The sequence below is a fragment of the Oculina patagonica genome, unplaced genomic scaffold (genome assembly GCF_052425735.1).
Source record: "Oculina patagonica isolate OP01 unplaced genomic scaffold, crgOcupat unplaced234, whole genome shotgun sequence".
NCBI classification, from domain to species: Eukaryota; Metazoa; Cnidaria; class Anthozoa; order Scleractinia; family Oculinidae; genus Oculina; species Oculina patagonica.
The window spans coordinates 1-10,000 of record NW_027558074.1 but is presented as its reverse complement, the minus strand read 5'-3'; the positions used below and the strand labels follow the sequence as shown (position 1 = coordinate 10,000).

The 10,000-nt window shown below is 37.5% G+C and overlaps 1 protein-coding gene across 1 annotated transcript in view; it reads left to right on the top strand.

The window, feature by feature from the left end:
• Positions 1-9,248, top strand: part of LOC144640283 (AP-3 complex subunit mu-1-like) — an 11,068-nt gene extending 1,820 nt beyond the window's left edge. Inside the window, exons 4-16 of the mRNA XM_078499465.1 lie at positions 51-129; positions 574-621; positions 741-773; positions 1,048-1,161; positions 1,663-1,733; positions 2,384-2,432; positions 2,889-2,945; positions 3,666-3,732; positions 4,406-4,452; positions 6,341-6,385; positions 6,531-6,581; positions 7,375-7,443; positions 7,932-9,248. Coding sequence (XP_078355591.1) covers positions 51-129; positions 574-621; positions 741-773; positions 1,048-1,161; positions 1,663-1,733; positions 2,384-2,432; positions 2,889-2,945; positions 3,666-3,732; positions 4,406-4,452; positions 6,341-6,385; positions 6,531-6,581; positions 7,375-7,443; positions 7,932-7,997 — 796 coding nt within the window. The 3' untranslated portion in view covers positions 7,998-9,248. The remainder of the gene's footprint in view (positions 1-50; positions 130-573; positions 622-740; positions 774-1,047; positions 1,162-1,662; positions 1,734-2,383; positions 2,433-2,888; positions 2,946-3,665; positions 3,733-4,405; positions 4,453-6,340; positions 6,386-6,530; positions 6,582-7,374; positions 7,444-7,931) is intronic.
• The last annotated feature ends 752 nt before the right edge of the window (positions 9,249-10,000 follow it).

The following is a 10,000-nucleotide window of genomic DNA, read 5'->3' as shown; positions in this document are numbered from 1 at the left end:
ATGAACAAGTAAAATATGCAACAGATTGTTTGTTTATCGTGTTATTTCAGTGTGAGCTCCCACCTTCCAACTGGTCAACTTTCTAATGTTCCATGGAGACGGACTGGTGTCAAATATACACACAACGAGGTATCAATTTAGAAGTTTAAAAAATATGCAGAAGAAATGCTTAAGCGTGGCAGATTAATTATTTTTTTCTAACTTTCATTCATTATTTCATGTGATTTTCTTTTTTCTTCAACACAGAGGTTTCATTTAACACTCTCATGATCAGAAAATCCAGACGGGTTGCCAAGTTGGGGGAGGGGGTTTGGTGATGATGGGTCCACACAATCGACTTCTATCAAGGGGAAAAATTATTTTCTGGAAATATACAATACATGTAGCTGCTATGAGCATTACCGGTATACAGTATTGTGATGCGAGTAGCAATTATATTGAGTTTATGGTTTTTAACACCTGCTAGTGGGTTTTAAACTAAAAGATTATTTAGATTTGATTTGAATTTCGATGTTAATCAAGAAGGACTCAAGTTATGCATCATTCTGATTTAAAGATCTTTTATTTTTGCAGATTTATTTTGATGTCATTGAAGAAATTGACTGTATAATTGACAAACATGTATGTACAGTATTTTGTACACTGTAATTTCAGCCAGTTCAGCCAGTTTGACAGTGTGTAATTGCCCCAGTGAACAAAATGCAATTTTACTAACCAGTGGCTCATAATTGTTTCACCAGGGTTCAACAGTTTTTACAGAAATCCAAGGAGTGGTTAGTATATTGTTTTCAAAAAACTGGTAGTCATAAATTCATGTGTTTTAACTGAAGCATTGTACATTATATGTACATGTAATAATCATTGGTTGAAAACCACACAGTGTAAGCTGAAATTCATAGAAAGTTACTTTGAGTATTAAGAGATTTATGAAAATAAATAGGACTTCAATCATTCTTTCCTTGTTTTCAGACTGTCTTATGCACACAAACCTATTGATGAGCACTTGTTTGAATGTTTTTTTTTGTTTATGTTTGTTTCTGTACACAGATTGATTCTGTTTGTAAGCTGTCAGGAATGCCAGATCTATCACTATCATTTGTTAACTCAAGGCTGTTAGAGGATCCAAGTTTTCATCCATGTGTGAGATTAAAAAGATGGGAAGTGAGTATATAAACAAGTTCATTCCGCATTTGATTTTATTATTCAAGCAACAAAGAAAAGGTACATGTATTCCTTGACAGTGGTTTTCCAGTTTATTTTACACTAGTAGGCCCCAAACTGTATTTATTTATTATTAATTTTTTTGTTTTCGCTATTTTTCCCTTCATTTTTGAGATATAACGTATGCAAAAAGCTTGGATATCCTGGCGGCATCTTTAGGAGTTTTTTAAAAAATAAAAACAAAAGAAACCTTTTGCTTGTCAGAACAATGAAACCAGCAAAGCTCAATGCGTTTCAACCTGTTTTTGTGTGTGTGTGTGTGTGTGTGAATTGGAGTTGTTTTGGCAATGTTCAATTATTTTAGCCAAAAATCACTATGGCACTGCCTTTTTCCACCGAGCCCCTTAATGTACAGTTGATTGGATGGAATACATTTGTAGTATTGCCAATAACAAGTTGTTATAACACATCTTTTGCTGAAACACAGTCTTTCCTTTTCAGGGGGAGAAAGTTTTGTCATTTGTTCCACCTGATGGGAATTATAGACTTTTGTCCTACCACATCACCTCTGGGTAAGTCTGGCTTTGTTGTCAGAATAATTATGTGTACAGTATGTCCGACTAAAGAGACTGTGTCATGGCTTAATTATTGAGTTAAGATAATTTTTTTTTAAGTTTTGTCAAATACTTGCTATGAAACTTAATGTTTGTAAAGAAATTACTCCTATGGATCCAAATGACAAAACCATAGCTATGTTGCAACCAAATGTGTTAAAGTTACAAGAAAACAAGACTAGTTTTGAAAACTGTTCAGCCCAACAATATTTCAAAAAACCATGTTGCAATCAGTTTCAATCTTCGTCACTTTTGGCCATTCGTTCCTATTTTTGTATTTGCTGTGTTATTGAAATGTTTCTTCACTATAATAATTTTAAGAGGTCATTTTTATATTTCACCGAATATGATGGCCATTTCTGATGCCTAAATTTCGCTAAAATCCATGACACAGTCCCTTTAGGCAAGCAGCTCCCTTAAGTCAAGAGAACTTCTCCCTATAACTATTCATTGAAATTAATGTTTCTGAGTTACAAAAAGCAAATTATGCAGTAATCTGCTATTCTAATAAAGTACCTCATAATAGTTTAGTTAGTGTCAAAGGAAATGATCATAATGATTGGATGAAATTTTGAATTCCAACGTGTATTTCTTTCGTTTTTGTACAGCACTGTTGCAATTCCAGTGTATGCCAAACCACAGATCTCTTATCATGAGGTGAGAAAACTTTTCTTCAGATTTTTATGACTGGAGGGTCAGAGACAACATGTTTGAATTTGGCATATACTGCTCGTCATACAATCACATGATCAATTAATTTTATTGTTTATTACATAACAAGACAAAACTTATGACATTACTGCTCACCATTCGATGTTCAATTTAATATTAAGTTGAAATCTGGTCGGTAGGGCTTTCCTTCAAACAAAAAGGTACATCTATCACTAAGAGAGTGGGGCAATAGAAATCACAAACAAATCACAAGGGCAAATCTTTCCACTGAGCATACACCTTACAAGTTCTGTACTTTGGGCAACTGCTGAAGTGCAAATCCCTCAGTTTATTATTGATTAATCTCATTTAAATGCAGTTTAGTCTTAACCATCTGTTAATTGTTTGTGGCTTATTTGGCTGCCGTATGTTATACATGTAGTTATCTCTGTGCCATTTCAGGGTGGTTCTGGAAGGTTTGATCTTACAGTTGGTCCTAAACAAACAATGGGAAAAGTGGTGAGTACAGCTTTAAGAAAATAAAGTAAGCACAATGCTTGTATCGCCTCAATAACATAGTTCTAGAAAATACTGGATCCAGTATTGCAATCAATAGGAGACATTTTTTGGTTAAAAAAAATTAACTCTTTCACTTTAATGACGATGGTCAAAATTCACTGAAATTTTAGTGAAACAAAAACAGGTCGGCATAAGAAACCTTGAGGCATAAGGTAAAATATGCCTCCAAACTATAACCAAGTCAGATTTAAAAACTCTTTACTTTGGTCATAATGTTCACTAAAAAGGTAAAAAATATTATTTACAAGGCTAAAAAGTTATAAAATTTAAAACGAAACCAAATGTTTTTGATTTGTTGTCATCATCAGGGTTGATGATGACAACAAGTCGAAAACGTTCAGTTTCTTTTTAAATTTTAGAACTTTTTAGCCTTGTAAATAATATCTTTACTTTGTCACAATACAAACCCAATACAACATGAGCATTCATTCTGTGTATAATATATTTTGCATTCTGACAAACAACCTCCTTGTATGTTCAAAATCACACCTCTTCAGAGCAGCTGGTTTTTGTTCCTGAAGTCCTATACATGACTGAAAAAGTTGAAATTATGCAAATGTTGCATTCAGTCTACAATTTACTGCAAAATGCTTGTTAGTTTAGTTATCATTGTTTAGAGAGAAAAAATAAGCTCAATAATTTGTGTTTGTTGATTTCAAGGTGGAAGATGTTGTGGTGACAGTGCCTTTCCCCAAGCAAGTGTTGAATGTGAATCTTACTCCTTCAGGTACAGAATTAGTTTACCTTATTACATGAAATAGCCTGGAAATGCAGCAGCCTCTCAACACTTACGGGTACTACTTTGCAAGATTCGGGTTGAAGTACTGCCCAGTAGCTTTTACACACAATTTATAATGGCCAAATGCTCCAGTCTTGAAAAATATTGCGAACACAATACATGTACAGTTGAATCCCGATAACTCGAACCCTCAATAACTTGAACCTCCCGCTAACTCGAACCTTTTTTTGATTCCCCTGCAGGTCATTTCTTACTAATTTTACCCTCAGTAACTCGAACTCCTGATAACTTGAACCTTTTTCGATTTCCCTTGAAGGTTCGAGTTATCGGGATTAAACTGTACACTGTATGTTGGCACCAGTCAGAGCCTGACTCGTCCCGAGTCGTCTTCATATAGCACGCGGCAAAGGGAGAAGCACGCGCGCGAGGTACCTGTCTCTCCCTCCGCTGTATCTTTGCCGCGTGCTGTATGAAGACGACTGGGGACGAGTCAGAGTCAGAGCCTCCAGTCAGACTCTGGGGATGAGACTGCATGAAAAAGAGACAAAGTAAGACTCAATGAATGCACCTCTTTGTCCTCTTGCAAAGCATTCTAATATTAAATAAATCCCCTTTTTAATTTCAACAGTATAACATGCTTTTACACTTGTCTTTATCTCAGTTGGCACATGTTCCTTTGATCCTGTCAAGAAAGAACTGGTTTGGGATGTAAGTTCATTCAATGCTAAACTCACTGTATTCTTGGTGAAGTGATCAGAGATAGTACTGTACTCAGCAAGGGTATGGTAGTCTCTTTTGTACTCTCCCCCTCCCTGTATTGAAAAAATAATTTCTACTTTATAAGTACATGTGCGGGCAGACTGGCAAAAATTAATAATCAAATGTTCTGGGCCGGGTTGTTCGAAAGCCGATTAACACCAACCCAGGATTAAAAGTTAATCGAGGGTTCAATTTTTCTTGCATACAAGTGTTTTTATTGCTTACGTTTTGTGGAGTTTGAGATTAGTCGATGGCAAGGCTGAACAACGGAAAATATAAACAGAAAATCTCACTGAAAAGTTGAAAAGCTGATATCAAAATTTGCGCTAATCCTTAATCGTGCTTTGAACAACCCGGCCCTGATCTTTGTGTTTCTGACCGGTTTTTGTGCAAGACAACATTAAATGCAATAAAAAAGTTTGTCTTTTCAAAAGATAAGTAGCCTGTATAGCAAGTGTTTCCAGCATTTTGGGTACATGGAAATCAAATCATTTGCTGAAATCATATGTTTAATGAAAATTACCACATTGCACTAATCAGAAGCCCTACTTGTGGGTGAACAGGTTTTTCAAAATCGTGGGGGTTGCAGGCAAGCATTCCCTTCTTTTTTTTTTTTTTTTGCACTTGCCCATTTTTCACACACTCAGGTAAAATGTAAAAAACTCTTCACTTTCTCAATTCTTCAAAAATGCTTCATAAAAATGTGGAGTGAAGTAATCCGTATGATTGGTAATTAACTTGCTTGCTTTCGTAGCATAAAGCGACTTGGTGAATTGCCCGGGGGGGCTACTTGAAAAGGTTTGATACGGGGAGGCTCCGCCCCGAGGTCCAACCCCTTACCCTTTTATATACCATTTTGACAGAAAAAGTACCCCTTTCGTATACCTTTTATTGAAAAAAGGTAGCCCTTTCACATACCTAAATGACATGACATATACCTTACACAGGAAGTCTAATTCTCATTTTTATGTAGTGTTTAATAAATCAAAATGATACAGCCGTAAGATGCGTCTGTTCGAAATATTTTTATTAAAGACCGCTTTAAATACCTAAATGACAGATTTCCCTACCCTTTCACATACCTAATCTTGTGAAATTCCTACCCTTTTATATACCTGAAGCGTGAAAAAGGTACCCCTTTCGGGCGGAGCCTCCCCCCGTATAGGCCATTATAGGGAGTGCCCCCCCCCCCCGGGGTGAATTGCTTCAGCACCCCTGGGCGGTATGCTAGTCCATTGCATTCTATACCTGATTGAATTGCTGTACACCACTGTCTCTCGTACTTTCAACTTTTTCAAGTAACATTGTCAGTTCAAAGCTTAATGCTAAAACACAAGACCGAATTGTGGTCTGGGAATTCACTGGAGCTTTGCATATTGGCCTATAGGAAAATCTACAAGTTTGAATATTTGCACGTGAAGAATTCATGAATTTGTTTTCCTCTCAGAAGGCCTTTTCTGTTGCTATTTTTCACTGTCGAGTAGCTTTAAATTTTCAAAAATCTTCTTAAATTACATGTAAGTGTGGCTAAAAGTACCTTGTTTCCGCATGTCTGCAGAGAAAGAAGACGTGCAAATTCGCGTTTGTCATGTTCGTGTACATGTATCTATTAGTGGGTATTCAGCAGGTGCAGTTGCTCTCTTCTACGACCCATACTACCTATCGGTCTTGTCTTTAAGCTTTGGTCGGACAAGGTTAATTAAAATAGCTGTATATTTGACATGGGTTTTCCAGTAATCGAACATCTGGCAAGTTAAAGAATGTTTATTGAACAACTCTTAATGTTAATCATTGTGCAATTTAAAACATAATGTGCCATACCACATTCTCTTTACAGATTGGTAAAATAATACCACAGAAGTTACCAAATCTGAGAGGAAATGTAAGTTAAATTTTTCCTCTTTTGTAATTATTCTTCATTTGACATGTAAGTAACAGGAAGTTCTCTTGTTGAGCACATAAATTAACTGATCACTGGCACACCGACAGCTATCATCAACATTAATTTTTTTGGTTCTTTTTTTTAGATGTCTCTTCAGACTGGAGTTCCTCCACCTGATGAATCTTGTACGATTTCTGTAAGTGAACGTCTTTGCTGCCTGTGATGAATTTCATAATAGATGTGACAGTCGTACGGCATCGCTCTACTTGTAAAGCCTTAAAGGAGAAGTTCACTCCAGAATGGCCATTTATTTTCTTTACGCAAATAAAAAGTTTATACAAAGATATGTTATTCACCACAATTTTAGCCTTAAACGTGCGCTATAACCCTACGAAATCTTTCCCAAAACTCGACAACTGAACGCCGTCATCTTGGAGCTGGTAATGTATGCGTGACGTCAAAGAGCTCAGCCTGAAGTTTGGTTGGAAAATTTACATACTCGAAACTCCTTGTTTCTTCGTAGTGGCTTTTGTTTGTCAAAATGCCTGTTTGTGCATCTCCATTTCGATCAAACAGAGCTCCAAGAAATACAAAAAACAAGGAGTTTCGACTATAAAAATTTTTGCGCCAAACTTCAGGCTGAGCACTTTGACGTCACGCATACATTACCAGCTCCAAGATGGTGGCGTTCAGTTGTCGAGTTTTGGGAAAGATTTCGTATGGTTAAATAGCAACCGTTGGAGGCTGAAATTTTGGTGAATAACATATCTTTGTGTAAACTTTTTATTGGCGTAAAGTAAATAAATGGCCATTCTGGAGTGAACTTCTCCTTTAAGTTTGGACGACACTTTTCGATGTCATTGTTAACATGCATGTTGGTTTTCTGTAGCAACTCCGTTAAATGGATTTCCTATCTAGTCCGCTCATGTTTTCTTAAGATGAATGCATCAAGCATGCCTTATTTATACATATCGCTGTTTTCATTTTAGATTAAATTTAAGATTGCACAGCTGGCAGCTTCAGGCCTTAAAGTCAGTAGATTGGATATTTATGGAGAGGTGAGTAAACATCAAGCGTAACACATACAGGGTTAATAAGTGTCACACAAGCATTTTTGTCAGTTCTTACTCGTGCGCAGTAAAATGGGTATCTTTTTTTGTTTTAACCCACGGTTGTTGCGTATTCCCTCTCATTTCAATCAACTATTCTTCCCTGTCAAGGGATGGTGCAGTGGCGAGAGCGCTCGCCTCCCCCCAATGTAGCTCGGGTTTGATTCTCAGACTCGGCGTTACAAATGTAATTTGAGTTTGTTGTTGGTTCTCATCCTTGTTCCAAGGGTTTTTATCCGGGTTCTCCAGTTTTCCTCCCTCCACAAAAGCCAACACTTCTAAATTCCAATTCGATCTGGAAACAGTGGACAAATTAAAAGCCACGCCGTGGATGTGCTGCGGTGAATTCCTATTTACATTGATTGATTTTATACATAGAATAGTACTTATTTGAGTATTATCTGGGCCTCACTCTTTTTTCCTTATTTTTATTTTAGAAATACAAGCCTTTTAAAGGAGTGAAATATGTCACCAGAGCAGGAAAATTTCAAATTAGAGTGTAGAAATATATTTTAATAAAAACACTATAAATAGTTATTATAATTATTAATAAGGTCAGTGATGAAGTATTGTGACCAGTTGAGTCGAGAAAAATTTATGACTGTTGCAGTGCGTAATTACTCCATAACAATATTGAATTTTTTTGGTGCTGCGGAATGACCATTTCATTATCTCTAGTCTCAAAAATCTGTTAATGGGGGGAACTCGTTTTGGCTACGTGAAAGCTCGCTTTCATTTCGATGTTGATGTAGGTTAATGATGTTACACAATGGAGAAAAAGAGCTTACCTGAAAAGCCTGGGGCGAGTGTGTTCATGAGAGCATTTACAGAAGTTTGTGTTTTAGATGAAGAGGACAGGTTGTCTTACACTTAAATCGCTTTAGGTTTTTTTTCCCTTTTCACCTTTAATTTACAACTTTTAGCATAACAGTTTTTAAACATTTTTAAACTATTTTCTTCAAACAATACGAGAAAAAGCTGACGTTCCCACTCTCGTCCCAGGCCATCTCTATATGGCGGCATTGTCACCAGACGCTTTCTAACACATTTTCACGTCCCCCGGCTATGGTATTGGTTAAATACGCGTTGTGATCTTAACTAATAAGATGTGAAACCAAATAAAAAGAGACTTTGTATTGAGCGTTTTCCCGCGCTGGGCGCCGACTTCGTGTATTTACTTCGTGTTCTCATTGGTTACGTTTTGTTTCACTATTTTAGTTTCTTGTGATTGGCTCGTGATCTTGAGTTCACGACACTCAAATGAAAACCACTCGATGTATTGCATGATAACCACGTATTTGGCAATTGCTTTTTTAGAAACGATTTAAAATTAAAGGAAAGGTTACAAGTGCGAGGTGGTTTTTAAAAAAATGACCGCGAGAAAACTGCCGTACCTCGTGTCCAGTTTTCGCACGGTCAGGGGAAAAGGAGGGCTTTCGGCAATGTCTGCCACTTTCTCTGACGCCAAAACAAGTTTTAAGACTGTGCTCTTCCTCACAGCTTTTGACGTAGTTAAAACTTCACAACTCGTAAGAAACAAAACAAAGTGAATGGTTTGAACCCAGGTGTATCAGTAGTTAGTATAGTGTGATCGTCCGGGTGAGAATAGTCAACGTAAGAAAACAAAGGTGTATGCTAAATAATTAAACAAGGTCTTATCATTATCTTGCAATGCATCTTTGCCACCCAGAAATGTACAATGAACAAGTGCAATAAAAAATGAACTGCAAGTTCATCAATGAGTTCTACTTCCAGATGAGAGTTGCTTCGTGAGGATTGCATGTATTATGAGGTATGGGGCTGAATTTTTACTGGGCGTTTTAAATGAACAATTGCGAAGTGTAATCTTCATTCGCTTTTATCGCTCTCCTGATCGATATTAACCACCAGCTTTTGTAAAAGATGGCGAAGATCTCCTTGGTGCCGTTGCTTGATCCCTCGAGGAACTCCGCGACAAGAAGTTAAATTCAGCTCCGTGAGATTTGGGCAGCCATTCAGAACGCTCCTGAAAAGAAGGACCAATGCTTGGAATGAATGGATTATTGCGTTCAATGCTGCAGAGGTGAATTAACTTGACGACTTTCGACTGATAGTGAAATAATCGAGGAGTGGGGCTGGGCCCGGAGTTGGGGTTTGTAGTGCGGGGGTGGGGGTGGGGCATTCTCGTCCCTCTAGCCCTTTTCGTTTCTCTAAGCCGGCGGGGCCTTGGCACGAGAAACGAGGGGCTCTGGATACAGATCCGAAAACAAAGAATTTTGAACGAAATCAAAAACGCCATGACTCTCCCACACAGTATATAGAAACATCTCTACTGCAAACGTGAAGAACGGAAGTCCCAGAATCTAGAACTGGAAATCATGTGTCTCCCTTCGTTTTTCGTGCCAAGGCCCCGCCAGCTAAGAGAAACAAAAAGGGGCTATGGGTACAAGAATGGGGGTGGAAAGTTGGGGACGAGAACTTGCATATGAACTGACAGGGGGCTCGCCAGTCATGGCGTCTGCGATAA